The following is an 18728-nucleotide window of genomic DNA, read 5'->3' as shown; positions in this document are numbered from 1 at the left end:
TGAAATGCTGTTTCATACTGAACTTTTACCTCGAAGTTTTCTCTTAGTTCCTTTTTATTTTTTCTTTGACCTACTCATTAGTTAAGAGTATGTTGTTTAATTTCCATACACTTGTTCATTTTCAAAACTTCCTTTTGGTTGTTCCCCACCCTGGCACAGTGGGTTAAGAATCCAACTACAGTGGTGGCTCAGGTTGCTGCGGAGGCACAGGTTCAATCCTTGGCCCAGTGCAGTGGGTTAAAGGATCCGGTGTTGCTGCAGCTGTGGCTCAGATTCAATCCCTGGCCTGGGAATTTCCACATGCTGCAGGTGTAGCCATAAAAAAATTCTTTTGTTATGGATTTCTAATTTCATGTCATTGTGGTTGGGGAACACACTTTAATCCTTTTAAATTGAGACTTGTATTACGGCCTAACACATGGTCTTAGAGAATATAGCATTGCCCATGAGAGGAATGTGTACTGTTGTTGGAGTGGTCTGAGATGTCCATTAGATCTACATGGTTTATAGTTTCCCAAGTTGTCTACTTCCTTGCTATTCTTTCTTTGGTACTTTGAGTTACTGTCTAATACATTCTTTCATTTCAGCCTTAAGAACTCTGTTTATTTATGACAAGTATAATAGTTTTTATCGGAGACTCTCTTAGCTTCTCCAATATTTTCACAGGTAGTTTTGCTGGATATAAAATTCTGACTTGACAGTTGTTCTTGCACCACTTTGAATATGTCACCCAGTGCTTCTGGTCTCTATGATTTCTGATAATTAAGCATCATTTGCAAATGATGAGTTATGTCTCTTGTTGCTTTCAAGATTCCCTTGTAGTCTTTGGCTTTTGATAATCTGTAATGCATCTTGGTGTGTACCTCTGAGTTTATCCTACAGAGAGCTTGTTGAGTTTTAGTGTATATATACAGTAAGGTTTTCATCAAATTTATAAAGTTTCCGGCCAATATTTCTTCAAATATTCTTTTGGTCCCCCTTTCCCTCTCTTTTTCTTCTGAGACTCCCACTGTGTAGTATTGTTGATAAAATCCCAAAGGTCTCTGAGGCTTTCTTACTGTTCCCCAGACTGGATGATCCCAATTGACCTATTTTCAAGTCTGCAGATTCTTTTTTCTGCCTGCTCAAATCTGCTGATGAACTTTTACAGTGAATGTTTAATGAAAACTAAATCAGTTGTTAAAACTTTTTAACTCCAGATTTTTATAATTTTTGTAAATTTATAACTAAGTTATCATTTTATTACAAATTTATAACTTTACAGACATCTTTTTGAAATTCCTCTTTATTGCTATTCTCTTTTTAGTAAGATATTGTCCTCATACTCACTTTCAGCCCTTGAACATATTTAAAAGAGATGTTTTAGTCTTTGTCTATTATGTCCAATATTTGGGCTTCCTCAGGCATAGCTTCTATCGACTGCTTTTTATCCTTCTGTGTATTGGCCATACTTTGAGTAACTTGCCAGTTTTTTTCTTGGAAAACGGGCATTTTAAATATCATGTGCTATCCTATTGGAAAATCAGATTTTCTCACCTCAGCCCTCAAAGTTTGCTGTTGGTGCTGTTTTTGTGGTGATTACTGTGTGTACTTTAGTGACTTTTTTTTTTTTTTGGTCTTTTCTAGGGCCATTCCTGCAGCATATGGAGGTTCTCAGGCTAGGGGTCTAATAGGAGCTTTAGCCGCTGGCCTACTCCAGAGCCATAGCAGATCCGAGCCGCGTCTGCGACCTACACCACAGCTCACGGCAACGCCGGATCATCGGCCCACTGAGCAAGGCCAGGGATTGAACCCGCAACCTCATGGTTCCTAGTCGGATTTGTTAACCACTGCACCACGACGGGAACTCCTTTAGTGACCTTTCTGAATTAATTCTGCAAAATCCGTAATTTTCGTTTTGTGTGACCAGTTATAGTAGTCCATTAGCTAAGCTGTTAGCTAACAATTGGACAGATTTCCTTAAGTGCCTAGAACCAAAAAAATCTCCCAGTCTCTGCTGAGATGTTCTGTGTGAGTTTGGCAGCAGTCCTTCAACATGCAGCCAGGCAGCTTTTAACTTTGCTTCAGCCTTTATGTCTTGCTTGCAGGAAAGCCTCAAGGTCAGTCAGAGTTGAGTGCTTAGGGTCTCTCTTAAGCATGGCAATCCCGGACATGTGCATGGCTTTCTAAGACTGTCAAGAATGTCAGTTTTTCAAAGCCTTCACAAGTATCACATTTCTAACCTTTCTTCCCAAGTTTTCCTTAACTATCATTTGTCCTAACTTCAGGTAGAAGAGAAATGTCCTTCCTCCCAAAGGCCCCTCCCCTGGGTAGTGGCTTTAGGACTGGGCGAGTTCCAAGTTAGGCAAATAAAAATAAGCTTTTGAACGGTCTTCCAAGGAGGCGTTAGACAGGTCAAATAAGGACAATCTCTGAGAAACTGGGCTATTCTGTTTTCTCCAGGACCAGGAATGTGGGATGTTATTTTCAAGGCTATTGCTAAGTTTGGGAGCAAAGTATAGGACTAGTCAAAGTTAAAATACCACAATGCGTGCTGTTCTTACCAAGACTCAGCATTTTTTTTTTTTTTAGTAAGCATAATCCAACTGTTGTGAGCCTTTAGTAAGTTTCTAGAGTACTGAAAAAGTTGATTTTGACAGTTTTGGAGGCCAGTTTTATGGCTTCTTCTAGGGAGAGGCAGAAATTTGGAATTTCTTTTTCCTCCTTCTTTTTTTTTTTTTTGTCTTTTTGCCTTTTCTAGCGCCGCTTCTCGTGGCACATGGAGGTTCCCAGGCTAGGGGTCCAATTGGAGTGTAGCCGCCGGCCTATGCCAGAGCCACAGCAATGCGAGATCCGAGCCTCGCCTGCGACCTACACCACAGCTCAAGGCAACGCCAGATCCTTAACCCACTGAGCAAGGCCAGAGATCGAACCCGCAACCTCATGGTTCCTAGTCGGATTCGTTAACCACTGCGCCACAATGGGAACTCCCACAAATTTGGAATTTCTTAAGCCGACATTTTTGTTGATGTTCCTATCCTATAACACAACTTTGCATCATAATCAAACAGTCATGACTGTCATCAAAGAACGAAAAAATGTACAGCTGTGCTACAAAACTCTGTTTCCTGTCCTCTCAGCCTCTTCAACATCAAGCACACAACGTGGCTTTCAAAGAGAATGACATTCGTTTTTCCCTCTTACCTACATGCACAAGCATCCTATCAAATTGCATTATATTTACTTACAATACCTGTGACTAGCTCTGTGCAAAACAGGGAATTCAATGACAGAAGCACATCTCAGTGAGCTGTTAAACCCTTGGTGCTTATCATAGGCTCTACCCCCTCTTGGTACTTAATAAATTTGTTTAATCACAAGTGTAATGAAAAACATTAGCTAACATATACTGAGTTCTAACTTTATTCCAGGCTCTGTGCTAAACAAATTTTAACTTCTTAAAAAACTGTAATATATATATATATATATATATATTCATGTAACATATACGTACATTTTTAGAAATCAAGTTAGATATGCATATACCAACAATCCAGTTTAACGGAACATTATTAGTAACTTTTAAAGATCCTGTGAGATAATCTTGAATTCCATGTTATTAATTTCCTGTATTTCCTTATAGCTTTACCATTTGTGTATCCATAAACAATGTATAACTGTTTTACCTTTTAAATTCTATAAATAGACTCAAACTATATTATTATGTGATTTTTATCTTTTTGCTCAACATTACGTTTTTGGAAATTATTTCATTTTTTACTACTATAGAGTATTCCACTAAATGACAGACCTAAGGACATATGAGCTAATAGCAGTCAGAAAAGGCTACACTATGCTTAGATAATAAACTCTTAAGAGGAGGGGAAAAATCTGAGGATCAAGCCCTAGAGTGTGTCAACTTTTAAAAGTAACAAAGAGGCAAAAGACCCAGGGAAGGAGGCTGAGTCGGGTTTAGTCAGTGAACTAGAATGAAAACTAATAGAGAGTTGTGCCATAAAAGCCTACAGAGAGTTTAATAAAATAAGGAATGAGAAGAATCCACTGGCTGTGACAATACACAAGCTATGGATATCTCATCCAAGCTGTGTTCTGGTAGTGATGCAGAAGCCACAGGGGGCTAATTTAAAGACATAATGGCAGCAGAAACAGAAGACAACATGCATAAACGATCATAAAAACAGCAGCAGAGAAATGAAGGTGTTGGGAAGGTCTGGGAGGTGGGAAGTTTTAAAACGTTATGAACACTAGAGCATGTACAGGCTGTTGAGAATTATCCTAGAGCATTCACAAGTTGTTGAAGCAAAATAAAGGGCTAACTCAGAAAAGTTTATGAGAAGGTGAGAGGATGGGATCCAGAGTACAGAGAAAGGGAACAGCCTGTCACAGGAGGAGGGACACTGTCTCCAACACAAAAGGAGGAAAGATGAAGAAGATGAATGCAACACGTGAGGGTAGAAAAATGAGGGACATTAATCAAGCGCTTCCGTTTTCTCAATGAATTATGAAGGTCATTAACTAAGAGTGCAGGTGGAAAAGTCATCTTGAAAAGCGGGGAGGTGAGTTTACCAGAGACAGAGTAGAAAACTACAAAGCAATATTGAGTGCTAGCTATCTAAAGATTGTGATCAAGAATTCAAAAAGTCACTCTGTGTGTTTTCTTCTCGGGTGACATTCACCTGTTCAAGTACAGGCACAGAGAAAAAAAAACCGGAAAATTTCAATCGGAGAAGGTTTTGGTCAGGCAAACGCCTTTCCCTCTGAAGGAAAGGCTGACGTGCATTATTTGAAGTTATACTTATGCCACCTCAAAAAAACAGTTCAAAATGCAAACTATGAAGTAAATAGCAAATACAGCTAATGAATTAAACTTACAATCTTTTATTTTAACTTAGTTCTCAAGATCACAATGACACCACAGTCTGTTCATCAGTCTTCCACTGGTTATTTCCATTTCACCCAAATTGGATTTTCTTTTCCATTATCATATTTTCTAAAGACACAACGATAAGATGTATAAAATCCTGCGATAGTTGCTGCTCTCTAGAAACAGTTTGATATTGTATTAAAAATTTTTAGGTAAAAAGCTAAATATACTCTTTTCCTAGAAAACAAAGGAATTCACTAATGGCAAGTAAGCAACTTTTTTCACAGTAGATACAAATTATAGAACATTTAAACTTTTGATTTATATCCTACTTTACTTTCTTTTATATATCGCACATACCCACTGAAGGAAAAAAGACTCAAAATACAGATTAACATGAAAGAATATATAATCAATCATTCTTGCTCCCCAAAGTCATATTAACATAAACAATTATAAATTTCAGATAGACGAATAGGCCATGTTCTATAAATACCAATTTGTTATTCTGTTTTTGCCATATAAATATTAATTTTATCTTACTACTTTTCAATATTTTAACCTAATCAATTTTCTCCTTATGCTTCATTTCTCTCATTTATAATTTGGAGACTTACCTCTTTTTACAGATTTACCAGAAATTAAGATATTTTGCTAATCAAGAATTGTCCTCAAAATCTTACTGACAAAGTCAAATCATACCATGTTTTTTATCTAAACACATTTAGATTTAAAAGAAAAAACACACACACACAGCGATTTTGTTTGTTTTGCTTTTTAGGGCCGCACCCACAGCATATGGACATTCCCAGGCGAGGGGTCAAATCCGAGCGACAGCTGCTGGCCTACACAGCAACAGCAATGCGGGATCCGAGCCATGTTTGTGACCTACACCACAGCTCATGGCAATGCCGGATCCTTAACCCACTGAGTGAGCCCAGGGATTGAACCTGCATCGTAATGGACACCAGTCAGGTTTGTAACTGTTGAACCACAATGGGAGCTACCACACACAGTGATTTCGAATCTTATTCTTAGTAAAGTTCTAAAGTTTGAGCCCAAACAATTCTTTGCAAGGGGCCACCGTAGGACAGACACTCCATCCATAAGCAATTGCTACTCTGCTGTTTTTCCTCCCACGTTAGACATCATTACTTCTTTGGTTTGAACACAAAATTAGACATGGATCAATTCAGAGTCCACATCATGTAACAGATGTCTATTTCTCAACACTAGACCTACATGGAGCAGAGCATGTCTACACACCTAAATCCCATCTGAAGTGCTGAACTTCACCTTAAATTCAATCCAGGGCGCACAGAGTAGAAACCAACTTTACATTTAACTTCTCTCTTCTATTTTTGCTCAGTGTATAGTTCGGCTCCTCAGTTTGAGTATACCTACTCACAATAACTAACAAGAAAGCAAATGAATCTTTAGGTATAAAGAGGCATTTATTAGGTCATATCCTCAAACTACTTCTTAGCTTTAAATAAATTTTTAATGCAGTTTCTTACAAGAACTATCTTGTAAAAAAAAAAAAAAAAAATCCCCCAAACTTCTCACACTTCTCTTTTCCCATTACACCATATTCCAGAACGAAGGGACACTGCTGAGCTGGAGAGAGGGCTAGTAGAGAATAAATGTCCACGAGGAGAGCCGACAGAGAGCAACACCAACTCAGGTCAGCACGTTACCTCCACATTACTGTGACTAACGCAAAGCAATTATTGGGACCTGCATTCTTATGCTACAAAGAAGCTGTAACCATCAAATTTCAAAGATTAACAGACTAAAAACCAAGAAAACCTTCAGTGTTTTAGGAATGCAGTATTTTGCTAAAACGTTCGAAGACGACAATCAGGAGAGAAGAGTCTGCACTTGCTGTGGCGATCGGTGCAGAACGCTCTCGGGGTCTTTGTACTCATTGACCGGATTCATCACAGCTGTGTACACTTCACCATAGGCTCTGCAGACTAGGTCTGTAGACTGTTTTATGATCTGCTCTCTATTGATAAACAAACAATGTGAATACAGAGTCTAAATGTAAGAAAAGCTTCATACTTGAACGAATATACTTCATTTTCACAACTATCACATATATTATTACATAGTCATTGCACAACTACACAAGTTATCTTTGGGGACATAATTTTTTTTATGTTATTTATTAAATCTTTTCCATTAGTACGTAGGTTGCAGGAAGGCAGGGACTGTGCTTTGTTACTGCCTTATCTTCAGGGCTAGAACAGTGCCTGATATAATGGATCAAGAAAAACAAGAACAAGAAAAAGAAACTGTGACCCACCAAGGTATTGATTTTGCAAAGGCGACTTACTGATAACACATTAACCTTAAACAAAGCGGCTTACAATTACTCAAATTTATCAATAGTGAAATCTCAGGATAACTTACAATAAATGTACTGCCCTTTCATCTATAGCTCCTACAGTAATACCACATCTCCTAGATTTCCTTCTCATCTGGCAAAAAAGTAGCACTTGCTACAACAAATCACAGCATTTTCACAAACATGCATTTCCATATAAGCACATAAAAGAATGACAGAAATAGTTTTAAACAAACAGAAGTAAATGTTTTTAGAAAAAAATCCCCACTGGGTTCATTAAATCTGCATTAACTCTCTTTTCCCCAACATTTACTCTGCCATTCCCAGCTACTTCTATTTCTGTACCTACTAGGGATAATTTTTTTTTCTGATTTTTATAGTAACTAAATAAAATGCATCTTTCAAGCTTTACTCCTAAACCAAGTCTTTTTATGTTTCCTATTTTTGTCAATGGCACAACCACATCCCATCACCTCAGTTCAGATCCTACCGAACTCTTGCCTGGAGCACACAAGACAGACTCCTATCCGGTCGTTCCCCAGTCCGTCTCTCCTGCACTTGGTATATGGTAAGCACTGCTATTACATTTATGTTTCTAAAGCAGACCTTCCATCATGACTCTCCTTTATCCTAGGCCTTTCTTCAAGGAGCTTCGATAGCTTCTTCTGGCTTCAGAGAAGTCAAAATTCCCTACCTCATCTCTCAAAATTCTTTATAATACCTCTATATCACTACTGTTCTATCCACCCTGCTCTTGCTGACTTCCAAATTCCTGGCTCCCTCACATACCTCCATCTGCCCAGGATGTCTCTCTCCCCCTGACCTGTGAATACTCTTAATTCTCAGTAAAATGTTCGCTCTCATCCGTGAAGTCTTTCCTGATCTTCAGAGCTAGAAAGAATCAGTTTCCATGACATTCACTACCAAAATAATACATTTGTAAGACTATCTGTGGAAATGTGTGCCTGTGGTCTAAAAACGAATGGAATCAATCAATGGAATGAGGAAGGGAGTCCTCCTGTGATCCTGGATCATCAGCACACAGTTCTGACGAGGTCTCAAACTCTTTGAGTTGGAGCAACCTGACATTTTCCAAAACTTGCTAAAGCTTCCAAAGTGACATAGGAGGAAGGAAGACACACTGAGTACATTTTCTGAGCAGAGTGGATTAAGGCTACTGGTTGTACTACCTTTTTGCTGGAAGGGAGGATGGTAGAAACTCGTTTGGAAATCTACCTAACCACAAGAGGCTTTGAGTTTTGTTTTTTTTTTTTTTTTTATTGATTGATTGATCATTCCTATAACTAATTGAGCTTAATAATTTCATCAAAATGATGTAAAAATAATTTCTATAAAGGATACAGCTGAAAAATACTATAGCTAGTTTTTCTGTTTGTTTGTTTTTTAGGGCCATGCCCATAGCATATGGAAATTCCCAGGCAAAGGGTCAAATCAAAGCTATAGCTCCCAGCCTACACCACAGCCACAGCCAGGTGGGATCTGAGCTGCGTCTGCGACCTACATCACAGCTTCTGGCAACACCAGATCTCTGACCCACTGAGGAAGGCCAGGGATAGAACCCACATCCTCATGGATAATAGCCAGATTTGTTTCCCCTGCACCACAACAGGAACTCTGGTATTTTACAATTTTGTTAAATATACACTTAATACCCATTTTGCAATGAGTTAATTAATGGATTCTGGATACAGTACTTTTAGTTCTTCACTAAAAGCAGTAAGATTTTGGGAGGTGTACAAAGAACTCATTACTCACACCTCATACTCTAAAATCTATATTCAATCTGAGCACAGTGTGTGTTCAGTCTGAACACAGTGTATCTATACTACATAAAGAATACACAGGCGTTCCCAGTGTGTTGCTCTGTGGAAACTAATTTGACTAGTATCCATGAGAACGCAGTTTTGACCCCTGGCCTTGCTCACTGGGTTAAGGATCTGGTGCTGTCGTGAGTTGTGATGTAGGTCACAGATGCAGCTCAGATCTGGCATCGCTGTCGCTGTGGCATAGGCCAGAGGCTATAGCTACGATTCAACCCCTAGCCTGGGAACCTCCATATGCCATGGGTGTGGCCCAACACATACCCACACCTACCCCCCTCCACACACATCCACACACAAGAATATACAAACAAGGCTAGCCTCACAAGAAGTTAAAATCAGAATAAGGTATAATGAATATTAAACACATTTTTTAAAAGTCCAGTATTACTAAACTAACTGGTAAATGTAGAATAAATGAACTATTGAAATTCTTAAGTAATAAATTTTACATTTAATTTCAAGTCCAAAACTTGAAAACTTGCTTAGTTGTAACTCAGGGCACATCTATTTGTAAGCTAAACTAACTTACAAATCTACAACTCACAATATAGCTGAAAAATCATAAATTTGCAATAGTGAAAACCAGAATAAAGCAATACTGCTAAGACACAATTACATGAAATCAAGCCCAATAAAACCAAGAAAGAGTTTATAATTATTTTAAACATTGGTACTGACAATACAGGACTTCCTCATTCTGTTCCCCTGTTCAAGAGGCCACCAAAAAAATGAACACAGCTGTACTGAACAAGATGAGAGATATGAAAAAGAATCTTTCACAGAGTGGGACAAAAAGGTCTTTCACATAGTGGGAAGCAGAACGGGAAGAGGAAAGAACTGTTCCTCCTGGCCTTACGAAGAAGAAATGGAATAGAAACGGAGATTCTCCAAATGACGAGCCAAATCCAAACTGGAAAGAGCAAGAACTGTAACTGACAGTGATTCTATATTTCTGAACAAATGCTGAGTTCATCTATCACTAACCCAAATGAGGTACAGGCCCATACACTTATGTTCTTTACTGTTTTTCTAATGAATTATATATACAGTTGAGAGAAAACGGTATAGAAAAGGGCATTACTGTCTGAAGATCTTGATTCCAGTTGAGGTTCTACTACCTTTTTTTTTTTTTTTTTTTTTTTTTGCTATTTCTTGGGCCGCTCCCTTGGCATATGGCGGTTCCCAGGCTAGGGGTCTAATCGGAGCTGTAGCCACCGACCTACGCCAGAGCCACAGCAACGCGGGATCCGAGCCGTGTCTGCAACCTACACCACAGCTCACGGCAACGCCGGATCGTTAACCCACTGAGCAAGGCCAGGGACCGAACCCGCAACCTCATGGTTCCTAGTCAGACTCGTTAACCACTGCGCCATGACGGGAACTCCTCTACTACTTATTATTACCTTGAACAAGTAACTGAACCTTTCCAGGCCTAACTCACCACTATAAAACAAAATATTGATTTTCACCATCTTTACAAGGTACTTTGTTTTAAAATTATATAACTTGGAGTTCCCCTCGTGGCTCAGTGGTTAACGAATCCGACTAGGAATCATGAGGCTGCGGATTCAACCCCTGGCCTTGCTCAGTGGGTTAAGGATCCGGCGTTGCTGTGAGCTGTGGCGTAGCTTACAGATGTGGCTTGGATCCTGCATTGCTGTGGCTCTGGTGTAGGCCGGTGGCTACAGCTCCGATTAGACCCTAGCCTGGGAACCTCCATATGCCACCGATGCGGCCCCAGAAAAGGCAAAAAGACAAAAAATAAAATAAAATTATATAATTTCATTGAGAGTTAAGAGCATTTTTAATGCACTGCTGCCAAAAAAATCTCTATGTGCTTAATTTATACACATATCCACACATTACTTTAGGGGGTTTTTCCCTAAATAATGATTTATAAAAAGCATATCAGTTACTTGTATATAAATGGGTGATATTTCTAAAGTGCTAAAGCAATTTTCTTGCCATTCTACTATCTCATCTTTTTTTATTAATAATGCTAATTACTATGTAAGTTCATCCTTAATGTAAAAAAGCACAGGCAGATGTCTGTATAACTATCTGCCTGCCTGGTGTCTTGTCCCAAATTATTCACTAACACCATGTATGAAATACAGAGTTCAAATAATGATGAATCATTATAGTGACATATCAATATTCAAAATGGAAAACTTCAGGAATTCTATGAATACAAAATGACCAGAAAATCATTTCAGTCTAGTCATGTGCTTCAGGAAACTTGGAATGTCCTTATCTCCTGATTACTTCATCTACAGGTAAAGAAAAGCAGCACTTTTTTTTTTTTTTCAGTCATGTATGCTATTCTCCTGCCAGCATAGATATCCCCCTCAGATTTTACTTTCTATATTTTGATCAGTCATAGCCAATCAAACAGCTGATGAATAAAGAATATGTTTAGAACTGCTTCTCTATGTTAAAATTTTAAAGACAAGGCCTGCTTTTCACATGGCCAACAGATCTGCAAAAAAGGACAGTTAAAAGGGAAAAGCTTTTGGGAGTTCCCATTGTGGCTCAGTGGAAATGAATCCGACTAGTATCCATGAGGATGTGGGTTTGATCTATGGCCTCAATCAGTGGATCAGGGATCCGGAGTTGCCATGAGTTGTGGTGTAGGTGGCAGATATGGCTGGGATCTGGTGTTATTGTGGCTGTGGTATAGGCTGGCAGCTGCAGCTCCAATTCGACCCCTAGGCTGGGAACTTCCACATGCCACGGGTGCAGCCCTTAAAAAAAAAAAAAAAGGGAAAAGCTGTTATTTGAATGTAAGCTAAGATTCATCTCTATATAGTTAGACCATTAACTTTCTTGGTCTCTTTACTACCATGAAATTCTCATAGTAATTTCAAAAAAAATTTAAAACTTGACTCATACAAACAAAGACTGTCAAAGATTTAATTTGTTAACGAGGAATTTTTAGTAAGATGGTAAAGCTGGTTTGCAAAATATTTTGAGGAACCGGTCATTTACAGGCATTTGAAAAGGAAGGTTAAAATTAGGTTATATACAAAATGGGTTAACATACCATGAATCAGGAAAAAACACAGGAAATGAAAAACTACTGAACCAGTAAGCAACAGTAAACAGAGAATCAAACAGTGGTGCACTCCCCCTAAATAATTAAATACTATTTGATGAGCCCGGTAACAATGTCTCAGTATGGCACTAACAGGACATGCTGTTCTCTCAGACTCGATATGCCTGGTTTCCATGTTTAGGACAGTCTTTCTTACTTTTGGAAAGTACAGAGTTTTGGATATAGTTTGCTATACCAGTACATCACATATCAAAGATAACAATCAGAGTTCCCATCGTGGCGCAGCAGAAACGAATCCAACTAGGAACCATGAGGTTGTGGGTTCGGTCCCTGGCCTTGCTCAGTGGGTTAAGGATCCGGTGTTGCCTTGAGCTGTGGTGTAGGTCGCAGACTTAGCTGGATCCCATGTTGCTGTGGCTGTGGCATAGGCCAGCGGCTACAGCTCTGATTGGACCCCTAGCCTGGGAACCTCCATGTGCTGTGGGTGTGGCCCTAGAAAGACAAAAAAGACCCCCCAAAAAAAGAGACAGGAGTTCCTGTCGTGGCGCAGTGGTTAACGAATCTGACTAGGAACCATGAGGTTGCGGGTTCGGTCCCTGCCCTTGCTCAGTGGGTTAACGATCCGGCATTGCCGTGAGCTGTGCTGTAGGTTGCAGACACGGCTCGGATCCCGCGTTGCTGTGGCTCTGGCGTAGGCCGGTGGCTACAGCTCCGATTCGACCCCTAGCCTGGGAACCTCCATATGCCGCGGGAGCGGCCCAAGAAATAGCAACAATAACAACAACAACAACTACAACAACAACAACAACAAAAAGACAATAATCATTTAACTTATGTGCTGTGGTGAAAAAGAAGAAACAAAGGAAGAAAAGATGAGTTTGTTATGTAATTTTACAGACTGGCAACCTATTTTAGTTATTTATGCATGGGAATGCCATACATGATAAAACTTAATTTATCCAGTTATAAATGTCATAATGCCACAAAAATCTAGTATTATAATTTTCAAAATTACTGTATAACTAAATGGAGATATCATTGTCATTTTAAAATATGTTCATTGAATTACATATATTTTAAACAATTATTTAAAGTACTGAGCTTGATAATAAATGAACTGCTTACTTCCAGCATCAGTGAGCTTGTCATTAATCAGTACTTTAGAATTTTGGTTACCATAACAGCATTATACAACTTTCATCATTATCATAAACCCAGCACTTCTAAAAATAACATTTCAACATTCAGGTCCTGTGATCACTAAAATTAAGCTTTATTAGTTAAGAGTGCAATCAAACAGGCCATAGGAGAAGAGTTAACAGTTTAAACCCAAAAAAACTAAGGAAAAAAATAAATTGGTTGAAAAGTGTACATTTTAATTTCTTTTTATCATAATACCAAAGATGTCATAGCTTTCTGTCATTCATAGTAAAATTAATGCATGTTTTAGATGAGACAAAGGCCATCTCACCTAAGCCTTATCTACTACATATGCCTAACACTCTGAACCTCCTCTAAAAATATTAAAGAGCTTCTGGAATCAGAAATACTGGATTTGAACCTCGGCTCTGCTTCTTGCGAATTGTTTGATCTTGTTTCAATTATTTAACTTTTCTAAAAAACGGTCTCTTCCGTCAAATGGAAATCCTAACTTACTGACTTATTGCGAAGATTAAGTGAAGCAATCCATTCAAGGATCATTCCAGCTGAGAAGCTAATATTAGACAGCAGAGGTTGGTGCAGAAGTGGTGGACAGGGAAAGGCCAAAAACAGTGAATGGCTTAGGCTTCTGTGAAATTCCATCTTGAACCTGAGTGGTCACTGTGGAGATGGTCAAAAGTGACCAGGGTCACAGTTTTCTTTCTATATATTTAATAAAATGGTTCCATGGCAATTTTGATTGGAGTTAGGCTGAATTTACAGATTAACTACATTACGTAGAGATGAAGACCATGTGACCGTGCTGGAGCAAATGTCACACTTGATGATGACACATCAGAAACATTCTTACTAAAAAGTTCAAAGTAAGATATGCGCTCATTACCACATCTACTATTTACTCTGGAGCACGCCCAGCCAATTTAATGAGTTTAGTCACAAGTACTGAAAAGAGTTAATAAAACTTACTATTTTTAGATGTTTGCACCAAAAACAAAAAAATCAAGGCAAACAACTGATAAACTAATAGAATTAAGAATTCAGTTAACCTGAACAGATTCAAAATGAACATATAAAATTAGTACTTTCCCTGTGCATCAGCAATATCTAATTAGAATAGGTAATAGAAAATAAAAGACCTTATCATAAGAGCCACAGAATTGTTTTCTAGGAATAAACCCAATAATATACATGGAAAGTTCTGTGAAGAAACTATTAATCTTTACAGAAAGTTCTAAAAGAAGATCTGAATAAACAGGCATAACCACGTTTATAGGTGGGAATATTCGCTAGTGGCTTTTCTATGTCTATTTTGTCCATTCTTATGTTAGGTTGGTGAATGTTTTATCTCCACTTAAAAAGAATGTTGTTTCCTATAGCTGTATGTGGTTAGTCTCTTCCTAATGGGTTGAGCTGATTGGTGGAATTGCTCAGTTCTTTTACACTGAACTAGTTTTCTGTCTACTTTTTCTATCAATTATCAAGAGAGAAGGGTTGAAACATCAAAATAAATGTCAATTTATCCTTCCTCAAGTCTAAAAACTTTTACTTCACATTTTTGAAGCTCTACTTTTAGATAAATATATTTACTATTCTAACTTCTTCATGAATTATTGTATTACTCTGAAAGATCCTTGCCTGCCCATTAGTCTAATTTTTACAATATTAATTTCAGGATATAATTACTTCAGCTTTAATATAATTTTTATTCACATGGTATTTGTTGTTGTTGTTGTTGCTGTCTTTTTGCCTTTTCTAGGGGGCGCTCCTGCAGCATATGGAGGTTCCCAGGCTAGGCATCTAATGGAAGCTGTAGCTGCCTGCCTACGCCAGAGCCACAGCAACAGAGAATCCCAGCCGCCTCTGCAACCTACACCACAGCTCGCAGCAATGCCAGATCCTTAACCCACTGAACAAGGCCAGGGATCGAACCTGTAACCTCATGGTTCCTAGTTGGATTTGTTAACCACTGAGCCACAGCAGGAATTCCCACATGGTATATTTTTTACCATCTTTTTAAACTATCTGTGTCCTTATATTTAAAGTGGATTTCTCGGAGTTCCCGTTGTGGCGCAGTGGCTAACGAATCCGACTAGGAACCATGAGGTTGCGGGTTCGGTCCCTGGCCTTGCTCAGTGGGTTAAGGATCCGGCGTTGCTGTGAGCTGTGGTGTAGGTTGCAGACGCGGCTCAGATCCCGCGTTGCTGTGGCTCTGGCGAAGGCCGGTGGCTATGGCTCCGATTCGACCCCTAGCCTGGGAACCTCCATATGCCGCAGGGGTGGCCCAAGAAATAGCAAAAAAAGACAAAAAAATAAATAAATAAATAAAAATAAAGTGGATTTCTCATAGTCGACAGTTGAGCTCTGCTTTATCATCCAATCCTTCTGCCTCTTAATACTGCTACTTAGAAGGCTGAATTTAAGTCCATCATCCTGTCACTTATTTAATATTTCTCCCATCTGTTCTTTTTTATCCTTCCCTGCTTTCTTCTGATATAACTGTTTAACATTCTATTTTATCTTATCTATTGGCATGTTAGAGAAAACGTTTTAGTACTTGTGATAAGGTTTATAATCTACCTTAAGACAAACTTTTTTTCTCTGTGTTAAGAATTCCACATCCGAACACAACGCTATACGACTGGATATCAACAATAAGAAAAAACTGCAAAAACACAAACACGTGGAGACTAAACAACATGCTACTATACAACCAATGGATCACCGAAGAAATCAAAGAGGAAATTAAAAAATACCTAGCAGCAAATGACAACAAAGACAAGACACTCCAAAACATATGGGATGCAGCAAAAACCATTCTAAGACGAAAGTTTATAGCAATACAAGCCCACCTTGGGAAACAAGAAAAAGCTCAAATAAACAAGCTAACCTTCCATCTAAAGCAGCTCAAGAGAGAAGAACAGACAAAACCTAAAGTTAGTAGAAGGAAAGAAATCATAAAGTTCAGAGCAGAAATCAATGAAATAGAAACAAAGAAAACCATAGAAAAGATCAATGAAACGAAAAGCTGATTCTTTGAAAAGATCAACAAAATTGATAAACCCCTAGCCAGACTTATCAAGCAAAAGAGAGAGAGGACTCAAATCAATAACATTAGAAATGAAAAAAGAGAAGTAACAATGGACATCACAGAAATACAAAGGATCATAAGAGACTACTATATGCAACTATACGCCAATAAAACTGAAAACTGAGAAGAAATGGACAAATTCTTAAAAGTACAATCTTCCAAGATGAAACCAAGATGAAATAGAAAAGATGAATGGACCAGTCACAAGAACTGAAATTGAAACTGTGATTTAAAAACTTCCAACAAACAAAAGTCCAGGACCAGATGGTTTCACAGGAGAATTCTATCAAACATTTAGAGAAGAGCTAACACCTCTCCTTCTGAAACTTTTTCAAAAAACTGCAGAGGAAGGGACACTCCAAAACTCATTCTATGAGGCCACCATCACCCTGATACCAAAGCCAGACAAAGATACCACAAAAAAAGAAAACCACAGGCCAATTTCACTGATGAACATTGATGCAAAAATCCTCAACAAAATACTAGCAAACCACATCCAACAATACATTAAAAGGATTGTACATCATGATCAAGTGAGATTTATCCCAGGGATGCAAGGGTTCCTCAATATCTGCAAATCCATCTGTGTGATACACCACATTAAGAATAAAAACCCTATGATCCTCTCCATAGACATAGAAAAAGCCGGTGACAAAATCCAACACCCATTTCTGATAAAAACCCTTCATAAAGTGGGCACAGAGGGAACCTACCTCATCATAATAAAGGCCATATTTGACAAACCCACAGCAAACATCATTCTCAATGGTGAAAAGCTGAAAGAATTCCCGATGAGATCAGGAACAAGACACCACTACTCTTCAACATAGTTTTACAAGTCCTAGCCATGGCAATCAGAGAAGTAAAAGAAATAAAAGGAATGCAAATTGGAAAGGAAGAAGTAAAACGATCACTATTTGCAGATGACATGATACTATACCTAGAGAACCCTAAAGACTCTACCAGAAAACTGTTAGCGCTCACCCACAAATTTGGCAGAGTCACAGGATACAAAATTAATACACAGAAATCAATGGCATTTCTATACACTAACAATGAAAGAGGAGAGAAAGAAATTAGGGAAGCAATCCCGCTTACCATTACATCCAAAAGAATAAAATACCTAGGAGTAAACCTACCTAAAGAGACAAAAGACCTGTACTCTGAAAACTATAAGACACTGATGAAAGAAATCAAAGATGACTCAAATAGATGGAAAAATATACCGTGCTCGTGGATTGGAAGAGTTACTATTATCAAAATGACTATACTACCCAAGGCAATTTACAGATTCAATGCAATCCCTATCAAATTACCAAGGACATTTTTCATAGAACTTGAACAAAATATTTTCAAGTTTGTGTGGAAGCACAAAAGACCCAGAGTAGCCAATGACATCCTGAGAAAGAAAAATGGAGCTGGAGGAATCAGGCTCCCGGACTTGAGACTACACTACAAAGCAACAATCATCAAAACTGCATGGTCCTGGAACAAAGACAGAAATATAGATCAGTGGAATAGGATAGAAAGCCCAGAATTAAACCCACACACCTAAAGCCAACTCATCTATGACAAAGGAGGCAAGTCTATACAATGGAGAAAGGACAGCTTGTTCAATGAGTGGTGCTGGGGAAACTGGACAGCCTCATGGAAAAGAATGAAATCAGAACACTCCCTAACACCACACACAAAAATCAACTCAGAATGGATCAAAGACCTAGATATAAAACCAGACACTATAAAACTCTTAGAGGAAAACATAGGCCAAACACGCTCTGACATAAACGACAGCAACATCTTCTCAGACCCACCTCTTGGAGTATTAAAACAAAAAATAAACAAATGGGACCTAATCGAACTTAAAAGTTTCTGCACAGCAAAGGAAACCCTAAACAAAACGAAAAGACAACCCACAGAATGGGAGAAAATCTTTGCAAGTGAATCAACAGACAAGGGATTAAGCTCCAAAATGTACAAACACCTTCTGCAGCTCCATACCAAAAAAAACAAACAACCCCATCAAAAAATGGGCAGAATATCTAAACAGACAGTTCTCCAAAGAAGACATACAGATGGCCAAGAAACACATGAAAAGATGTTCAACATTACTCGTTATTAGAGAAATGCAAATCAAAACCACTCTGAGGTACCACCTTACACCAGCCAGAATGGCCATCCTCAAAAAGTCTGCAAACAATAAGTGCTGGAGAGGGTGTGGAGAAAAAAGAACCCTAGTACACTGTTGGTGGGATTGTAAATTGGTGCAACCACTGTGGAAAGCAGTACAGAGATACCTCAGAAAACTCAAAATAGAACTACCATTTGATCCAGCAATCCCACTCCTGGGCAACTATCCAGAGAAAACT

At 38.5% G+C, this 18728-nt stretch overlaps 1 protein-coding gene across 11 annotated transcripts in view; it reads right to left on the bottom strand.

Moving 5' to 3' along the window:
* COG6 (component of oligomeric golgi complex 6) overlaps positions 1 to 18728 on the bottom strand; it is a 161155-nt gene that overhangs the window by 80687 nt on the left and 61740 nt on the right. For 2 of the 11 annotated variants that reach the window (XM_047755946.1, XM_047755948.1), the window contains one exon: positions 5797 to 6872. The exons of 8 other annotated variants lie outside the window; for them this stretch is intronic. In XM_047755946.1, coding sequence (XP_047611902.1) covers positions 6725 to 6872 — 148 coding nt within the window. In that variant the 3' untranslated portion in view covers positions 5797 to 6724. One more of the 11 variants, XM_047755947.1, reaches the window with a different exon arrangement.

The sequence above is a fragment of the Phacochoerus africanus genome, chromosome 13 (genome assembly GCF_016906955.1).
Source record: "Phacochoerus africanus isolate WHEZ1 chromosome 13, ROS_Pafr_v1, whole genome shotgun sequence".
Taxonomy (NCBI): domain Eukaryota; kingdom Metazoa; phylum Chordata; class Mammalia; order Artiodactyla; family Suidae; genus Phacochoerus; species Phacochoerus africanus.
The sequence above is the reverse complement of the archived record's forward strand: the minus strand, read 5'-3'. Positions and strand labels throughout refer to the sequence as shown.